Raw genomic sequence first — 21,445 nt, forward strand, 5'->3', positions numbered from 1 at the left:
TTGGATTGATTTCAGTAAAATCAGGAAATCCTTAAAATTTGAGATGTTTTATGAGACCAAAATAAGTCTCTATATAAGAGGTACAAATGAAGCTGGTGTGTTACTCTCATGAAAAATATACGAAACCTTCTTATAAGTTGCATGCCACAGGGTTTCACTATACAGGGACATTGGACTTTAAATTTACCTATACAACAGCTGCTATGAGTACAGACAGCTTCAATAACGAGTTGAGAATAATTGACGGCATCCAGGAAACACAATATGAAGATATGATAGATAAAATAATGCATTCAGATTATAAAGCAAACTGAGTGTTTAAAATTTATATTGCGATTGGTTTAGTGCAATTTGCATTAGACATCAGGTTTGTAGAAACTTGGATTTGCATAAGGGTTACGAAAAAATTATGTACACTCCCAAATAATAAATAAAAATAGTCGAGCCTTTATATGTATATTCAAATAGTAGCTGTTTACACTTTTCTATTCACAACTACCCAACATTTTATTCAACTAACTTGTGCAAGAATCTACAGACAATTTCATATTTTAATAAAGGTGTTTTAAATCATCATTATCTTATTTTATTCACAGTCAATTATCTCAATTCAAAAGCAAACAAAAAATCAGCAACATTGTTTTGGTGACCAGTCAGCGGTCTTGGGTTCACGTGTTGCTTTTCTGTTTTATAAAGAAAGCAACTTGTTTATAAATTTGAAGTTTCATATGACTTTAAAACACATGTCACCGTCGGTACATGGCAGCAATTAGCACCTATGATTTTGTAGAAATAAGTGATTAGAGATATTTTAATTTATATTAAATGTAAATATAAGAATTATCATAACATTAAAATTTACAAAATCGACATTGAATCCTTTGATAATCCATTTAGTTGGTTAATGGCATAGAAACTGTGTTATCTAAATAAAGTTTGGCTTGGTTTTAATTTGCATGCACCCGTGAAAAATTGAAACCTTGACTTCAACCTGGGAACAGTATGTCAATATATATATATTCCTGCTTCAACCTATAAATAGATTTAAAATCACAGAAATTGCTGCTGAGTAAGCATAAGCTAATAATGTCAAAACTAAAATATCCCTTTGTCAATTGATTTTCAAAGAACATACATCCACCTTAGGTAAGCATTTAAGGCTTAGGTTTTTAATTTGTTCGTTTACTTATTAATAACATTGTTCTTCCCAGCTGGAGATCACGTCAAATTCAACCTTCCGATGGCAACGTCAGCACACGTTCTAGGGTGGGGATTGGAGAAATTCAAAGATGCCTATGAACATGCTGGAAAACTGGATGACATGTATGATTGTTTAAGAACACCACTGGACTATTTCCTGAAATGTTGGATTCCAAGCCAGCAAACTTACTGGGTTCAGGTGATTTTATTACCCAAAATTTGTATATGTTATATATAGGTTCAAGCGCATTTAACAATCTCATATAACCTCGAATATTGAGTCTAAACATCATAAGCCAAGGTACAAATAAGACATATTTGGGTAAAATAATCAGAAACATACATACCAATTGGAATGAAACAAGGTGCATGGACTTCTGCTCAGACTTTGCGTATGATCTACCAACTGGTACTTTTCCACAGAAATATTTGATGGTCTCCTATGACGCATGTTTCTTGAATCGACTTGAGTCAAACGGGGAAGTTCATTCATAAAACCGAAATTTGAATCCCGTACTGGTAGAAAAAAAGTAAAATAACAAAAATACCGAACTCTGAGGAAAATTCAAAACGATCCGGAAAGTCCCTAATCAAATGACAAAATCAAAAACTCAAACACATAAAACGAATGGATAACAACTGTCATATTCCTAACTTAGTACCTGCATTTTCTTATGTAGAAAATTGTGGATTAAACCTGGTTTTATAACTAGCTAAACCTCTCTCTTGTATGACAGTCGCATAAAATTCCATTATATTGACAACAATGTGTAAACAAAACAAACAGACATAAAAGGTAAAAATGTCAAAAATAGGGATTCAGCATTCAACATTGTGTAATAATCTTAATCACTTTAAAAACAAACAAATATGTCAACAAAGAAAAACAAAAAGACATATAGACAAAGCACATTTAGCAAAAACGAAAGACAAGAATACAAAAATTTACCATAACACAATAACATAATAAAGGGATGTATTAGTACCGAGCCACGTTAAATGGATAGTATCAAAAATAGACTAAACAGTAAAAGTAATAATTTACAAAGACTAAAAAAGAACACTATAACACGGAATTAAGATGATAAACAACGCCAGTATCTAGAAGATTCAGAGATTTTGAATCAGAATTGAAACTAAAAGGTCTAACATCAAATAAAACAACCCAATGCAATAAGACAGGTACGGGCAAAGAAGAAAGGTGGAAGAATACGAATATATGCATCTTTAAATGAAAAAAGAAGATATTTGCAGCAGAGATCATGTAAAACTAAACCAATGAAACTTCATGTTATGTTAATAAATTGACAAGGAACACATACATTTTGTAGATTAAACTGGTTTTAAAATTAGTGATACATATATAGAAATAGGAAAATGGGGCACAATATCTATTATGACGTATACCATACTATCAGTTTGTATAGTTTAGCTGTTGCTTAATTTGACGAATTTTAAAAGAATAGAGAATGATGAGCAACATATATAAATAATAGTGAAAAATAGTGTAAACAATCAAAGAATAAAGAAATGAAGGACCCTCCATCCAGACCCTCATGCATTTGTGTTTTCATTTTCTTTCAAAATCTAGGTAGGTGATGGTGGAGCAGACCACGCTTTCTGGGGAAGAGCAGAGGACATGCACATGAGTAGACCAGCTTATAAAATTCACCCCGGGGCACCAGGAAGTGATGCTGCAGGAAACACAGTTGCAGCACTTGCTATCGGAGCAGTTGTTTTCAAAGAGAAAGGTTAGAGGATTAGAGTCATTGTGGTTGCACAAATTCGTATCTCGGCAGATTGCTCTGATAAACGTTAGACTATAATATGCCGAGGTGTGAAGACTAAATTTCTTGTGTAAAATTTTATATTTCATATTTAATTTATATTTATATTTAGTTGACGTGATTTTAATGTAAAGAATTAAAAGTGTAACCCATAGTTATACTGCAGTGAACAAAGTGTCAGCACTTCCTATTAGAGAAGTTACTATTAAAGACATTATGGTTGGATATTTTGTTATAACGGGACGATTCCGCTATCCTACATCAATTTAAACGCGCTATATTGTCTAATCTGAAAAGGTGCACCAAACAAATTTCTTAATATTTTATTATGATATTTTAGTTGACGCGAGTTACTCACCTATTTTCTAAATTTTATCGTGAAACTAAATCTGATCGTGGAAGAAATCTGTATCGCTGCTAATTTAGAGTAAAGCATTTATATATATATATCTTTTAAAACACTTCTATATCATTTTCCTTGGCAATGCTTTGAGATATATTACCAGTAATTCAATATTTCAAAGGAAACACAAATCAAAATCATTCATCTCGAACATGCGTCTGAATATTTTTCTTTCAATATCTTGTTATCCTTACATTTTTTTTCATACAGTTTACCATTAACTCTTACCTTGTAACTGTGTAGGCGAAGCGTTAACAACATCTATATTTCAATCAGATAGCAAGAGGCGCAAAAACGGAAAGGAGCACTATGAAATTCATTTCATTACACTTTCCTTTTTCTTCTCCGTTTTTTTCTTTCGTAATCAGGCAGTATGAAATATTTCACCTTTCCTTTCAGCGTTTCTGTTTCAATATTTCAGATACTGGTTACAGTGCTAAATTATTGGAAGCTGCTAAATCCTTGTATGAGTTCGCAAAAGCTAATCCCGGTATATATTCAAATAGCGTTCCCCAAGCAAAGGCTTTTTATGGGTAATATACTACTAACACCAATAAGTTCTTGACATTCGATGCAGACCTTACTGTTTATAAACCGAAAGCTGTATCGAAAATATGAAATCAATATCATTTGATTTTGCTTCGCATCACGGTGCGTAGCTATTAGTTTCAGTCGATATACACGCCGTTTTGAAATAATTACTTATCACATATAGATACTGATTGGTTGCTTTATGATGCAGCTGAGATACAGCAACAGCTATTGGCTTAAATGAGATAAAGAATTACAGACTTTTCTCGTCTCAGGATAAGACATCAAATGCCGGAAAATTAACTATGTGTATTTCAGTTCCGATCAACTGTCATTAATTCATGTTCGTTTTATTATATAAAATGTTCCTATACAATGTTTACAAAAATGCATTATCTGTATTTTATAACTTCTGCCAATCTAGGCACACCTCCAGAGTCGTGTCTATTTGTAAATATTTCAATTTTCAACAAGTAAAGTGAACAAAATTTTAAAAGCATGGGTGTATAACGCACACTCTTAAAGTAAATCCATTTTATATCAATCAATATCTAAAAAATACCACATTTCCAATACAAAATCAACAACCACATGCACACTATTACTTTAAATTAGGATAGAGCGAAGCAGTCAACAGCTTTGTGTAGAATTGACTACGAACTACATGTGCATTGCTTCAGTTCAACAACAACCCTTACCAGAATCGTGATAGGTTTTGTTCAATATCCGTAGTGTAATGCAACAGCTAAATGGATATTGTTCTTTGTAATGTTGGAAAATGTAAAGTATGTTAACTAGATATAATCTAAGTGTGTGATTCGAAAAATAGGAATCGTCTTATTTTGTACTACACATACCATCAATTCTATGTTGCAGATAAACTCAAGGTTGGGTCAGCTATTCTTTAATCGTCTACATGAATAACATCATGTTGAATTTTGGTATACATAAGTTAACACGGCTGTCATTCGGTATATCGAGAAAAATGATCGTGAAAGAACTTTAGGTAACGGTGGTCAAGTATTGCTATTGGATCGTGTAAGATCTGGTTTAGGATCGTGAAGGAAATATTATCGAGAAGACACATGCAATATCAGTAAAACATCTAATTTAATGAATGATAATTACAAATACTGGAAAAATAAAACTGTCCGTCAAAATTGTTCATTATTATGATCAGTATCCGAGAAAACAAAATCAAGGTTTAAAAGTACACCATTTTTACAAAACTACAGAAGGCAAATTGCTCCTAGAAATTTCAAAGAATTAAAAATGTAAGCAAACATAATTTTTTTCACATTTTGTCTGCATAAACTACTTTTCTATTAAATCTATCGTTCCATATTACTGTTTAAAATGATTGTTAAAGTAACATAGTTTTAGTTTAATGAGAAACTTTGCAAAAATGGGATATTTGTAAATTTTAGATATTTCGGATCGTTAAAGATCGTGTACGGCTATTTGATGATTGTGGAACTTCAAGGATTGCGAAAGATTTGTTACCACTTATTCGTTATTGCAAGAATCCACGAAAGTGATTAAATCTTTTTTTAAACACTTGATTATATAATTGTAATTTTTATAGCAAAAGATTGGATTTGCATGAATTATTCTGCTTCGATTTCGTTTACGAATACGGCTATGATAGTTTAATGCCATTGGATCTGATTATTTTCAGGGGCGGATCCAGCTTTTTTTAAAAGGGGGGTTCCAACCCAAGATAAAGGGGGGTTTCAACCGTATATCCCCATTTAAAAGCATTGATCGTCTCCCTCCTGGATCCGCCACTGATTTTATAATACACACAGACTAGTTGCCTTAAACAATATAAGTCCGTCTTTCCGTCCTGCATAAGACGAAGTGCCAAATTGGGTGATCAACCCAAACAGACATAATTGGTTAAAGTGGCCATAACTGGGATCCAGCAGGCAAAACTGTGTAAATATACATAGCAGACATACAACACAACTGAATTAAACATTCAATCATAATTACAATTAAATCAAACAAAGACGTCAAATAAAGGTTTGGTATTTGATAGTGCAGTCAGTATAGTAGTAAAGCATAATGACTTACACACTTTGCCGATAGTAAAGCATAATGACTTACACACTTTGCCGATAGTAAAGCATAATGACTTACACACTTTGCCGATAGTAAAGCATAATGACTTACACACTTTGCCGATAGTAAAGCATAATGACTTACACACTTTGCCGATAGTAAAGCATAATGACTTACACACTTTGCCGATAGTAAAGCATAATGACATACACACTTTGCCGATAGTAAAGCATAATGACTTACACTATTTGCCGATAGTAAAGCATAATGACTTACACACTTTGCCGATAGTAAAGCATAATGACTTACACTCTTTGCCGATAGTAAAGCATAATGACTTACACACTTTGCCGATAGTAAAGCATAATGACTTACACACTTTGCCGATAGTAAAGCATAATGACTTACACTCTTTGCCGATAGTAAAGCATAATGACTTACACACTTTGCCGATATAACACAAAATGAAAAAAATAAAAATACAAGGTTATACAAAATTAAACCAACCCTATAGAAACCTCATGCGTCCAAATCGCATCTCTGGTAAGGAACACCAAAAGCCAAAAACCTGAAATCTGGATCCACGTCAAGAGTCATACGACCAAATTGAACATTATAGTACAAAGACAAATAAAGACAAATAAAGGGGGGGGGGAGTTATAATTTCAAAATTCTTTCATGGTCAAATTAATGCGTTGCTTGATCTTTCACCATCAATTTTGATTAAAAATCAACAAAAATATACTTTTTCAAAAACTATTAAGAACTTTTTTCAAGTAACATACTTTTATTTTACTGGACTATCTGACACACTAAAGATTACGTTTCAAATATATCATGATATGTTGGAATGTGACCATTATAGATACAAACGTTATTTGTTTTCTTAATGATTCGCATAGGATTGTGTGTCGCCTTTTGTGTTTCTTAAAAAGTACTGCATTTTTTCTTTATCGTTGTGCAAAATATTATTAAGGAAGTTGAATCATTTTTTTCGGCTTATTTCTTTTTACTGATTTCTTTCATCTTTTGAAAATACAGCAGATTTTTCACAGATTTTGTAGTAGAATTATACTTAATTGCATTCATAATCCGATACCAGATCTTTCCCGATCCGATCGCAATGCTTGACCACCGTTAGTTATTCTTTCACGATAATTTTCTCGATATATCGACTGACACCCCATTGTTATGACGATTGCCATGTTACTTTACAAAAACATGAACGTTATGACATAAAGGGCATCATGAAAATTATGGTCTTCAAACAAAAACAATGTTTATATAATTCCAGGTATCAAATCAGGTATTAGTTTGTGTGATATTGATGAGTATTTGGGTTTTCATCAGATAATAACAATTTAACAGTAACAATTTTACTGCACAAGATGCACAATTCGACAATAAATGTCTGTTTAGTAATGATCGAGGCCTAACTATTTGAAAATCCAAAAATTATTAAAAAAATAATGGTACAGTTGTTATTTTACATATATTCTAAATTAGATCCTCCGGATATACAGACGAAATGTGTGAAGCAGCAGCTGAACTATATAAAGCCACAAAAGATCAAAAATATTTGACAGATGCAAAGTCTTTCTACGATCCTACACTAGCCTGGGGTTATTTTTGGGATAACAAACAACCAGGTTGTCAGGTATGCGTTTTACCAAATGCTACATTCAGAATAAGAATAAGATACTTATTACTGTAAAATTCCAAACAATCGGATTGATACTAAATAACACTAATAAGCAACAAACAAGACAAGCATGTAACATTTACAAAATAAATCTACGTTAGTTTTTTTTCTTAAATGCTTGACAACATGCCTCCCCTCAAATTAGCATAAAAATTATTATATTATTATATTATATAAAAAGATGTTAAATCAACAGTTCATACACAAATCTTAATACTGTTTCTATAGTACATTTCACTTATGGCATTAATAAATTTAGCAAAATGTCATATTCTTCACAAGAAAAATTAAAATAATTTTTCCCCATTTCTTCTAATTGAAATAAAACAAGAAACAATATCATGAATTTCATTAAACATTTTCATTGTAGAGTTATTAAGCTGTGCACACATTATTGCGAAATAGAATTCATCTCCCATCCCTATTTTACATAGGGGGCACACTCTATTTCCTAAAGCAGTTTTATTATATCTACCACGTTCAATAGATGGTATTCTGCTACTTATTCGTATTTCGGCATATATTTTTTTTATAATATTTTTATCTAAATTTAATAAAAGATATTTTTCAAGTTCATACTTTACTTTCAATTTTCTATAAGTTCTTAACTTATTTCCATTAATCGAATTCTCATCTTTAAAAAGACCATTTTTCCAGACCATTTTTTTTAGAAAAAGTATTTTGATTATCCCAAACATGAGAAAAGTTCAATTTGGATAGTAAATTTCAATTATTTGAAGCAAATCCATCAGGTAATTACTGGCTAACTTTATAAACATTATGTAGGCTAAGACTCATTTGAGTTAAAAATATGCATCCAGAATCATATTAAAGACTTTAGATATAAAAAGAAGATGTGGTATAACTGCCAAAGAGACAACTCTCCATAATAGACCAAATGACACAGAAATTAACATCTATAGATCACCGTACGGCCTTCATCATGAGCCTGAATACATTGGGGAACATTCCTAATTCAACTAATACATCTATTTTTACCACCTAAGAATTAACTCCAAGTAGACTTTTTGAAAATTTGATTTAAAGTTTTACTGATTCCATTGACAAATATTGTGATTCAAGTATTTTGTTGTTCTTTACAATATTAAGTGACCATACCTCGCTACAATAAAGCATATTTGGACTAACACAAAAACTAAAAAGTTTCTTAGCACATACTTACAACTTCTCGTCCAATCAAATTGCTTGAATTTGCCTTTTAATTTTCATAGTAAATACTTTTCCGTGTACTAATTAAGTAACTGCGCATGAATGACCACAAGGGTAAGATTTCATTGTATCGTATTCAAGATATTAAAACAAAAATTGCCACTGGCTATTTTGAAATAAAATGTTCCAAATTAGATTAAATAGTTTGTAATTAGTTTTCACATTGATTTTTAAATATCCTGCTATTAAAATCTTTGGATCTAAAAAAATGTTTTTGACGATTGCAAGTTTCTTTCATTAAAATAAAGAGTAACAAATATGGTTCTTTATACCTTGATTAGAGTAAACGCCATCTTAAAATTGTGATAATTTATCATCCATGCAATTACTTTGTACATCAAAAAGTGTGTACTATGAAACCTTGTGAAGGGAAATTAAGGCAACTTGGTCTGTTTTGTCATGAATTGATTGTCTGATTGATTGATTATTGGTTGCTTAATGTCCAGTGGCAAATATTTCATGCCTTATATATCATGTACTGTGTTACGACGCTAGATAAAAACTGACGAAGAAAGGTAACACCCGGCCACCGAAAGCTTGATTTTTGTCGAGCCTAGGTGGTCGAGTGGTCTAGCGCGTCGGGCATAGTGCAAGGGGATTTGGTGCCACGATATCTCAGTAGCATGAGTTCGAATCCCGGCCAGAGAAGAACAAAAAATTTGCTTCCGCAAATGTACAGATCTAACATTGTTGGGCTGTTATTTAGACGAATTATAAATATATATGTATATTTGGTTTAAGAACATCCGTTGTTCGACCTGTTAGTCAAATGCGTTTTGTTTAAATATACTTTTTCACTTTTTTTGGTCTTTTGGAAAATGTTGTTTGTGCTATATTTAGACCCCTCTACCAAGAAATTTGTTTTGCATGCACACGTATAAAAATTGCGGTTTTTATCAAACGCAATCATAGGTTTGAACGTTGTTTTCAATTTAGACTTGTATAGATATATGTGCATGCAAAACAAATTTCTTAGTAGAGGGGTCTAAATACAGCACAAACAACATTTTCGAAAAGACCAAAAAAGTGAAAAAGTATATTTCCAACCCCATATGTCCCCATTCAAAATCATTGATCGTCCAAAAAAGGGGGCTTTGCAACCCCATGAACCCCACCCCCTTGGATCCACCACTGCATACTATCTATTTGTTTCAAATTTATTATAGCTTTAGTTTTACTGTGAAATTGAAAATTGTTTTCAAGACATGTAAAGCTTCCACTGCAATTTAACTATTGTCTGCTTTTGGTCAATTTATTTTGTCATCTTATTATGTAAAAAAGTATATGTATAGTAAAACACCGCTTTATATCAATAAACGCCAGCAGCTACCATCTTTTCATTCTGGAGTCAAGGGCCTTTTGAAATCACATATTTTACAATGGTACTAGTGAGTAGATTTACAAAATTTCGTTAATCAGCTCCGTTTTACAAACACCTGTGATACAAGTAGTCAGCCAAAATAAACTTTCAATAGACCAATTAAAAGATTACTCGAGTTGTAAATATGTGCTAAATTGGATAGTCTATGAAAAGGTATATACTATGAAATTAAGAGCTCGGGGCAAGCCCCTCGCTCTAAATTTCACAGTATATACCTTTTCATAGACTAACCTAGACATACGGGGAAAACTGGTTTGTTTTTCATGAATAAACGTTTATCCATTGTGTCTCCAACTTAAACTATTGTGTTGATGTCTTTTCACAATTAAAGCCCTTTGTTATAGAGCATTTGCATTATTCACGTATCTATATACTTGCACGGATCGACGTATACGTATCGGACAGATTTGTATAAAATAATAATTTGGCCCCGACCTCAACTAAAATTAGATTAAAATTAAATGCATTATAAAATATCTTCATCGGGACCAACGTGACTTAATTTATCCTTTCCTCGTATACGTGTTATACGATACGTCGATACGGATACGCTAGCAAATACGTGAATAATGAAAATGCTCTACTTAGACCTTTTCAACAATTGTCTACACCTACAGTTGAGAACGACTACGACAGGTGAGATATTAAGGGTCGTCTCAAAAATGAAATTAAAAAAAGATATTTATTATAGATCGCATATGATTATTTTGATTGCCAATGAGAACTATCCAACAAAACGTGTATAAAAGCAATTGTTGTATACCGCACCTTATTTTGTTTATTAATTATTTGCTTACCAAAATTAAAACTTATTTGTGACTTGACTATGAAGATAAGAAGGACTTCATTGTTTCATTTCTGTTAGACGTCGAGTCGGAAAACGAAAAAAACAAAAACAAAAACAAAAAACAAACAAAAAAACAGACCTGTATTTTGTAGTAGATTGTTTAATTAATCATTGTTTTATGTCTGTCGACTAGGGCGGTAGAAAGTAACACGATTTTACAATGTCTGTTCATCTTGGCATCGGATGCCTCAATGATACTAATGACTTTATGTTTCTTTTTAATTCACAAATTTAATGTTCAACTTGTAATCGATATGAGCAACAATGCAATTTTAATTTCTTCTATTTCTCTTCAAATATTCGGCTTACTCTGCCGTTGCTAGACCTGGTCCCCGGCAACCAGATGCCGTAGCTGACCAGAGAGAGGGGAGGAATCTGATGAATTGCCTCGCCCTAAAGAACTTCACGTGGCGCGGACTTGAAAAAATAGTGCCGTAGCTGATTCCAATTCATTAAGGAAACACATCATCTTTAACACGGTATCTTGAAGCGGAGTAGTCCTACGTTTCTAAATTATCAAAACTGAATGTGTACAACAAGTGACGTGAAGATCGGTTGAGAAACACAACTCTAGCGGACGGACGGACAGTCCTGTTACAATATAAAAATAAGGAGACGTTATATGATTGCTAATGAGACAACTATCCACCAAAGTTGTAATGATGTGAAACTAAGCAATTATAGGCAACTGTAATGCCTTCAACAATGAGAAACCCCCAAACCGTATAGTCGGCTATAAAAGTATGAAACAATTCAAGAAAAAAACAAATATGACAGATACGAACCAACGACAACCACTGAACTATAGGCTCCTGACATGGGACAAGCAAATAAAGAATGTGGCAGAGTTGAATATTATTGTGAGCGCTCAACCCTCCCCTAACCTGGGACAATGGTGTAACAACACAACATAAGAACCAGCTATAAATATGTTCCTCCTTCAAATTTCATAAATAGCTTTACAAAAACGAATTTATCGCTATTGGAACAATCTGCGTTGCGTTGTTATTTAAAGGACCGACCATTTAACTTCAAGGGGGGGGGGGTATGTTTTTTCCTAACAAAATATTCTGATCCCCAATTTGATGAAAAAAAAATACTGTGGTCAACCAGATGAAAAAAATAATTTCGAAATCCAGCATTTCCTCCTACCATATAGTGTTAAATTTTGAAAAAAGTAATTTGATAGATAGCGGCTAAAAACTAAATAAAAACATAACACCCCCTTTAAAGTTAAATGGCTGATCCCTAAATACTCACATGAAATTTAACAAGAAACAAACTGAAAAAGGCAGACAACAATGTGAAGTAATTACAAACCATTTCCTTGAAAGTTTAATCATTTCAACATAAAATGTTGTATAAATACAATATTAAGAAAAGAGAAAGGTAAAATTCATATTTGTTTGGAATATGTTCTTTCGTCAAACTATTGCAAAATCGATAAATCGAAGTTGTAAACTTAACTTTTCATGAATTATATTTAATTTTGAGACGACCCCCCCATTTTACCTGTAAACTGTAGGTGTCATTTGTCGGTGTCGAGAGTTGTTGAGGTATTGAAAGTGAGTTTGATTAACCCTGATATCATGTTCAACGATGCATTAATAAATCAAAGTTAGCAAATAATTGGTTAGTGAAATACTAATATAACATCACACGTCTGTCTTTGAATTATTATGCATCTGAAAATTATTCATAATTTACAAAATAGACATATTTCGAACTTATTTCTAAGTATATATAATAAGTATGTTACCGAAATTTCTAGCACGAAACCTAATTCTAGGCGCATCACGATTTACTCGCAGAGGGATTTGCGAATAAACATTTGTAAAAATATGTAGTATAACAGATGAAATCATACTATATTTATAAAACAAAAATGGACAAATTGAATGTTATAATTTTCTTTTCAAATACCTGAAATAGCTAATAGTAACCCACAAATAAACGGGAAACCCGCTATTATTACAAAAAATATCCACAATAACATACATAATAATAAAACACAGAAAAACTGAAAAAAAATGGATTCGAACCTAAACCGACAAGTATCTACTTCTAACTTGACTCCATAACTAATTGATCTTAACCTCACGGCTACCAACAGGATTGTCTGTTATGTATTTATAAAGGTACATGTCCTGTGTATCCGTTGTACCGATGTGTATCATATGTTCATTTATATATATAAAATGGACATCTTAATTGCAATGCATTGGTAGCCGAGAGGTTTCGTCGATGTGTTGATGCTAGTCACAAATACCAAGTTTCAATGAGGTGTTCGATTCCAAGTGAAGGCATATAAAAACTACAAAGGTAAAAGGTAAGTTTTTAAATTAATTCCAATAGTGAACAGAAATCAGTAAATTAGCCAACTCAAACTTAATGAAATTAGGCACACAAAGGAAACAATGGACTATACTTTGGCAAGTCCATTTTAGCGACAGATTTAGGAAGCGTTGATTCTGTAAAAGTTATCACATGAGGACGCGGTGTGTCAGTGTAAGATCACCCTGATGCCCGGAGGCCGGATGGGTTACACTGACACACCAAGTCCGAATGGGATAACTGTTTTACATCCAAGCTCTTCTAGACTATATGGAAAAAACATTTACGCTTCATAACATCTAGTTCAGAATGCCATACAATATGTTAAATTAACAGTCAGTTTGTATCCAGTCGTTCTGGTGTAGGGGTATGAATCGTAGTTTCATATTCTTAAGGTCTTGAGTTTGTATCCAGTCGTTCTGGTGTAAGGGTATGAATCGTAGTTTCATATTCTTAAGGTCTTGAGTTCGATTTCCTGCATGGACACTGGAAATTTAGTAGATTTTTCCTACATAAATTTTGAAGGGTCTTTATTCCGAATAAATATTTCTAAGTTTTATTTTATGTTCAAAATTCCCGCCAAAATGTTACAGAATAAAAGAAAGTACGTAGAACAAGGAAACTCAAGGTAGGGTGATCTAGTAGGGGTGATCCGACTCAAATGACCCCTGTTAGAACAAAGGAGTTGGGATGTAAAGAAAAAGAATCCACGGTAAATGAATAGGCTGACATCACGGTATGAATTTCATTGAAACAACTCTCCAACACAGACCAAACTATATCGAAGTTGACAACTATAGGTCACGCCTTCAACAATGAGGGAAACCTTATTGCAAGCTATAAAACGACCCAAAATGACAAATGTAAAACACATTTATTCATTATCAATAAAATACATTGACTGTTAAGTTCCATTCCTCACAGTATCCGTTTAATTTGTTTAAACACTTTTGCAATCCATTTTAGGATTCTGATATCAATACTCAATCATCCGCAAATAAAATACAGGACAAATTGATATCGAGTAAAGTTACAGGATCACATGTGTTATCAAAAAGGGAGGTTAAGTTAAATAAGAAAATAAGGAAGGGCTTAAAACACACCCTTGTTTTATCCAAACTATAGATGAAGAGGTTTCAGTAAAACTATCTGAAACTTTAACTGCAAACAGAACTTCATTATACAGATCTAAAAAAAGGGATTAAGAGACACTTTGAAAGATTTCAGATATTTTCTTGCTATATATTCGGTACTTTTCAGAAAAGCTTCAATCAAGCCAGGAATGTTTAGTCACTGTTAGGAATTACCGTATATATTGTATAGAGCAGGTAAATAACAGCTACTGGACAATGATGAAGACTAAACAAATTTGACTATATGCAAACTATTTAAATGGACAGTAATGAATTCTGCACAACGAACATATCCCAAATCAGACTTAAAAAACTGAACATGCCTTTTTTTACATACAAAATTGTCATTCCAATACATATATACCATTTACAATTATAATACTGCATCAATCTATCTACATTTCATAAGATAGTATTATAATTTAAAATTCGTATCACAAGTCTTTTTCTTTGAAAGAATAATCGGGTTCATTATATCTCGCGGAATACTTATTTTCGGGGATTTCGTGTTTTTATGTGAACACAATACAACTCAGAAAACCAGGAAATCAGCAATTGAAGAATATTCAATTTTTCTGATTCCACAACAATTGGTACCAATGAAGAAAAAAAACGAATCCACTCTTTTTTTCATTTGTTTTTAACTTCATACATTGTAGCTTCTACTCTGGGAATTAACTCAAGAAACTAAATATAAAGCTAACATGGAAGATTTCATTGCATCATACGGACCTGGTGGATCGATATCTATGACACCATGTGGATTGACTTACAGGGGAAAATGGGGATCAAACAGATATGCTGGTAAGTCTATATTTTCACTCGAAAATTCCGTGGGTACAGGAACCATGAATTTAAATGTTCAACAAATTACAAATTTTCTAATAGAATATATGCACACTTTGATAAAAACACGAAATCAAACATCAACCAAAATGCAAGATTTCCTCAATCCACGATAATACAAGATTCCTTCAATCCATGAAATAAATAAATTCACACTAGTTGATTTTTTTATCGACCTTTAATTGTTTTTTTTTCTTTATAGCTAATGCCGCTTCCATTGCCGTGATTGCTGTTGCTGACGGAATAGGTGGGGATAAATTTCTAAATTACGCCATGTCACAAATAAACTACATCTTAGGTGACAATAATTTACGTTTGAGTTATGAAATAGGATTTGGAAATAATTATCCGAAGAGGCCTCACCACAGAGGAGCGTAAGTATACATTTTATGCTTCACAACTTTGTTAATTGAGTTATTTTGAAATAATTATCCGAAAAAGCCTCCCCACTGTCACTGTATAAAGAATTATTTCATGATGCATTGGTCATGCCTACAGTTTGGAAACAGCTGAAGATATTTTAAATTGTTTAAAGGGTAGAAGCCACGTGAATAACATATTTTTCTTTTAGAAAATAATGAACACAACACTTTATAAATTTCATTCGTCTGGAGCGCTTTTCTGGATTTACCTTCATCAGGAACGCTCAAATCCAAATATTTGAAAGCCAAGGATTTATAAGAACCGAAACCGTTGAAGAGCTATACGACCAACAAACCCTAGCCATCTAAGGTCAACTTTGCCTAAGGAAGTTGAAACCTTAGTTTCTTTATAATTTCTTAATTTATTTATGGACAATTTACGCAAGGTTTGTTATAAATCATGTCAGTACCTAAGGGTTGAAGCCACGTGAATATGATATTTTCTCTTTTAGGAAACCTTTAACAGTCAGGATTCTACTCCGTCAAAATTAAATTATTCTAATTAAATATTTGAAAGGGCAGACTTAATATTTTCAGAGGTTGAAGACTTATTACCCTAAATACAACACACAAAATATTATTTGTTTTTAAGTTATACATTTTTAAGATCCACATGTAAAGTCTGTCGTCAAGTGCTTTTAGTAGAAATTTGTCATTCAAACACACCTACACTTTTATTATGACTCATTACAAAGGTATTTTACTTAACCCATATACTTCATTTTTTAGTACTGTGAATTTTTAATGTTATTATATCAACTTGTAGCCTAGATATATAACAACAGTAATATAATCTGAAGCGTGATGATGTATCAAATATGTTTGCGTGATACGTTTTCTAAACAAAACAGTCTACTCAAACACGCCTGAACATAAAAAGACTTTCTCTTTTCAATGAGATCATTGCCCATTTTTATGATTTTTTCACAAATAACTGTCGCCGTTGGCAGAGATGCAAATTAATGCTTTAAAAAGGTTATTATTTTATCATTATGTGGATTTTTTTGGGGCGGAATGTATGATTATGCACAAACAAAAATCCACATATATTTGCACATATCACAATCGACTGTTTTGTGAAAATTTGTCTTTAATTTAAAAGTTTACAAATATTTTGATAGACCTCTATAACTTAAGTAAAAACAAGTATATAAGATGCAAAAATCCTAAACTATACATCTACATTAAACTTTTAAAGCCTATAGAAACAGATGTAAACAGTTCAAATATACCAACTTGGCCTTTTTTTACCGTATCTAATAAAGAGTTCCATTTCTTTTGTTTAATTTCAACTGGATATCAGACGGTTAATAATCTATGTATGCACTTCTTTACATGATTATTTTTCATTTTGCAGTGCATGTAAGCCAGGTCGGTGTGCGGCCTCATCGCAAGATAGTCCAAATATTGTGTACGGTGGACTTGTGGGTGGACCAGATCAGAATGACGACTATCAAGACAATCGAGATGATTATGTCAAAAATGAAGTCGCTTGTGATTACAATGCAGGTTTCCAAACTGCATGTGCAGGTATAGTTATTCATAAATAACTGTGATCTATCATAAAACGGTTTTTTATAAAGACTTCGACCAGCAGAAAAATATTATCAAGACAATAGATGCGTTTTGGAGCTCTGATTAAGATATGAAAAACAAAAACAATTGCTTCATTTGATGAACACTGAAATGTTGTTTAAAGACTAAGACATTAAAAAGTTGAAAATTTTAACCAATAAAGAGACATTATACACTTTTGTATACACTGAAATTTCTTGCCGAATGTCGGTTGTTTTCTCCGTACACTCCGATTTCCTCCACCAATAAAAACTAACCGCCCTGAAATAACCAATAGTGCTGAATGTATAAACCGAGAGATATATAAAAATAATGCTAAGATTGAGTAATAAACACAATCGCTTATGTTTATTCGTAGAAAAAATCCTTACAAAGTTCAGATTTCTTTCTGTTACCGTAAACATGAAACGTCTTCATTAGCCAGTTCTATTTCTTGTTTCTTCACGTTATATAGTCATTCTTTTTTTATAGGTCTCTACCATTTCGCAATCAATAACCAGCTGCCTCCTGCCGAACCGGCAAAATGTTGATTTTCATATACCGACCTTTAAGACTGACGACTGTTATAATATATTTAAGTAGTTGATCAAAATAAAGATGTATATTAGTTTTAATCGACTGTTCTTGTGTCTTAAATAAATAGCATTTACGATTTTCTTATCAAGTTGTTGACTTGTGCTAGGGGGCGACCATTTGATCCCTCTCAAATAAATCAAATTATCGTCCCGTAGTATATATATCACTTCAGTAAAACTAGTATTGTCGATGAGCTCCGTTTTACTTGTATACAACTCAAATCAGATCAAACAAAATAACAATTCAATACATACAGCTAGACTTATTGTAATTGACTTTGAACTTGGCTTTCAGTAACTATGAGTACTCCTAGATTGATACGTTGGGTCGTTTGTCTTTTTGTTAGCTGTTTTTGTGATTCGTACCTATCTGATGAGTCAAGCACGTTCCATCTTAGAACTACAGTTAGTTCGTATGTTGTGATGTGATGTTACACTACTGTCCCAGGTTTGGGGAGGGTTTAGCTCTCATTAGAATGTTTAACCCCTCTACATTCTTTAAAATGCGTATCTCAAGTTAGGAACAAAATCTTCTAACTTTCAAACATGTCCAAGATTTTATCGAAAAGTTGAACAGATTTGATGTACCTTCATAAAGTGTTATTGATACTAGACATCATTATTAAAACATAAGTCATCATCACACAATATCATTTCTCAATGTTTGCTTCTTCCTTTCTTTTCTTCCTTTCTTTTCTTCTTTTTATTTATAGTTCGTATAAATAAAGGCAACAGTAGTATACCGCTTTCGAAATTCATAAATCGATTGAGAAAAAAAACAAATCCGGGTTACAAACTAAAACTGAGAGAAACACATCAAATATAAGAGGAGAACTACGACACAACAGATACACAACATTAGACTGTAACACACACAGAAACGAACTATAATATAACAATGGCCATTTTCCTGACTTGGTACAGGACATTTTAAGAAAAAAAATGGTGGGTTGAACCTGGTTTTGTGGCTAGCCAAACCTCCCGCTTTTATGGCAATGTTAAATATAACATTAAAATGACAACATTACATGACAAGACTACACTACAAATAAATGGGAGAACATATAGGACAGAGAAACATACGAAGAGACATACATATATACAGAGAAATATAACATCCAATATTTTTGTTCGTTTAACGTTTGTCCTTATAATACCGGTATTATCATTATATATATCTTATCATATTGTAAAAGACTTCATAACTATGATTTACTTGTGTCTCATCCGTTTTGCTTAGATTAAACAAACAAAATATGTTTAAACTAAACCGATGACTTTTTTTTTTGGTGGTGTGTAGTTGCTGTCTCACTTGTACACACTTGTCATTCTTTCAAGCACTCAAATGTAATTGAACCCTTGCCGTTTTAGTTTTAGCATCGGGTTTAGTGACGCTGTGTTTATATGTATTAGTAGGCATATGTATCGGTTTTATCTGTGCCTGTATCACTCGGCTAGGCTCTTCGTAAAATTGCATATTACGGCTTTATGGTCGATGTCAATATAAAAGAAGATGTGGAGTATACGTTTATGAGATATCAATCCAATAGCAAAATATCAAAAAGACACCAAGAGTGCAACTTACAGTCTTTACCAATAGACTGGTGCCTATACAATGTCAAAGTCTTAACCAACCCGTGTTCATATGTACAAATGTTTTTTTTAAATATGTAAATAGACAGAACAGTTCACAAACACACAACGTAGAAACCCAAAGACTGAGTAACACGAACCCCACAAAAAACCGGGGTGATCTCAGGTGCTCAAAGAATTTCACTATAAGGTTATCAATAAATAGGGTGCTACGAAGAAATGAAAAAAAAACCTGAGCTTTTAATAAGAAAGGAATGTAATGACTATGCATTTATTGAGTTGTCACTTTATCGATAATTATCAAACATTGTAGATGTATATCTTAATCCAGGGAATCATTTAATAGAAAAAAAATTTACTGAAATGTTTGACAATTTTTTTTATAAATTTAAACATTCAATAAAAGCCTGCAAATATGCTAGCTACATCCTGATTTAAAGTAACTGATTGAGACAATTTTTAATGATTGTTGCATTATAATGAGTTTAGACTATTGGTAACTTTCTTTTAAGACTGCTATAATTGTAAGGTTATTAGATAAAGATCAACACACATATACAATAAAAGTAACGAAAAAGCAACACAACAATGCAAATAATTGGCAGACATCTAGAGGTCAATCATAGACATGTGTCTATACAATATGTCAAACACATGTGTCGAAGCCCATGTGTCAAGGTTAAATTAGTATATGAGATCAAACTCATAGATCGAAAACAAACTGACAACGCAATGGCCAAAAATAAAAAAGACAAACAGACAAATAATAGTACAGATGACACAACATAGAAAACTAAAGACTAAGCAACACAAACCCCACCAAAAACTGGGGGTGATCTCAGGTGCTCCGGAAGGGTAAGCAGATCCTGCTCCAAAAGTTATACACGAAAAATGTTCTAGTAGATAGAAAAAAAACCAATGAACATCAGTACAGGAAAAGATCTAAAACACGTTCTAATTTTTATAGGAAGCTAATGTATATAGACCTTATCGCTATTTAGTAATCTGCGACACTTGATCCGATATTGTACGACACTTAATGTATTAACGACATACAACAACCACTTTTGCATTGTGATGTCAAAATTTTACGCGAACAGTTATGGTGTTTAGTAATGGCGAACACATAGTGATAGTGTTTGGTTTTTTTAGCAGCTTTAGGCTTAATCGATGTTGTTTGATTGATGATTGGTTGTTGAGACATGCGCATCAGACACAAACAAACATGGCTATCCAGGAGTACGAAATCGGTTTAAAATACAGATGTCTTTTTAATGGAACGATTTTATACAAAGTCGAATTATGAGCGAATCATATCGTTATAATTGATAATTTAATTTACAAAAATTATCAAACATAAAAATATTAAAAGAGTGAAGTTCTTTGATAATATCCCATAATATTTAGAAATCTATCAGGGTTGATTGTTATGATGTCGCTGACCAAATGGCAGACAGGACATGATAATATCAAGCATAAATAGCACTTATTTAGAGATAGAGTGTATCAGTCCAATACATTAGGTCTTCTAAGTACTACACTCTGTTCATTTTTAAAAGACTACACTACAAACCATTACATGTCTGAAATGGGTAGTATTTGTACTCCACTATACTGATTCTCGACCATTCTGAATAAGCCTGCATTATACAGGAAATTATTTGATCCCAATCTTAACCATACTCGACTGTTCTGATCTGTACTCGACCGTAATCTATACCGTACTTAAAAGTCTGAATTGGACCAAGTATTCTACCATTCCGAAATAGTCTTAACCCATTCTTAACCTGTTTTCAATGTCTTAACCATATTTGACTAAAGG

General features: G+C 32.5%; 1 protein-coding gene across 1 annotated transcript in view; it reads left to right on the forward strand.

The window, feature by feature from the left end:
• Positions 1-18,010, forward strand: part of LOC127719931 (endoglucanase A-like) — a 28,100-nt gene extending 10,090 nt beyond the window's left edge. Inside the window, exons 4-11 of the mRNA XM_052226306.1 lie at positions 1,212-1,399; positions 2,792-2,951; positions 3,812-3,923; positions 7,492-7,642; positions 15,272-15,416; positions 15,661-15,832; positions 17,238-17,410; positions 17,927-18,010. Of these exons, the coding sequence (XP_052082266.1) occupies positions 1,212-1,399; positions 2,792-2,951; positions 3,812-3,923; positions 7,492-7,642; positions 15,272-15,416; positions 15,661-15,832; positions 17,238-17,410; positions 17,927-17,985 (1,160 nt within the window). The 3' untranslated portion in view covers positions 17,986-18,010. The remainder of the gene's footprint in view (positions 1-1,211; positions 1,400-2,791; positions 2,952-3,811; positions 3,924-7,491; positions 7,643-15,271; positions 15,417-15,660; positions 15,833-17,237; positions 17,411-17,926) is intronic.
• The last annotated feature ends 3,435 nt before the right edge of the window (positions 18,011-21,445 follow it).

The sequence above is a fragment of the Mytilus californianus genome, unplaced genomic scaffold (genome assembly GCF_021869535.1).
Source record: "Mytilus californianus isolate M0D057914Y unplaced genomic scaffold, xbMytCali1.0.p SCAF_11, whole genome shotgun sequence".
Classification (NCBI taxonomy): Eukaryota; Metazoa; Mollusca; class Bivalvia; order Mytilida; family Mytilidae; genus Mytilus; species Mytilus californianus.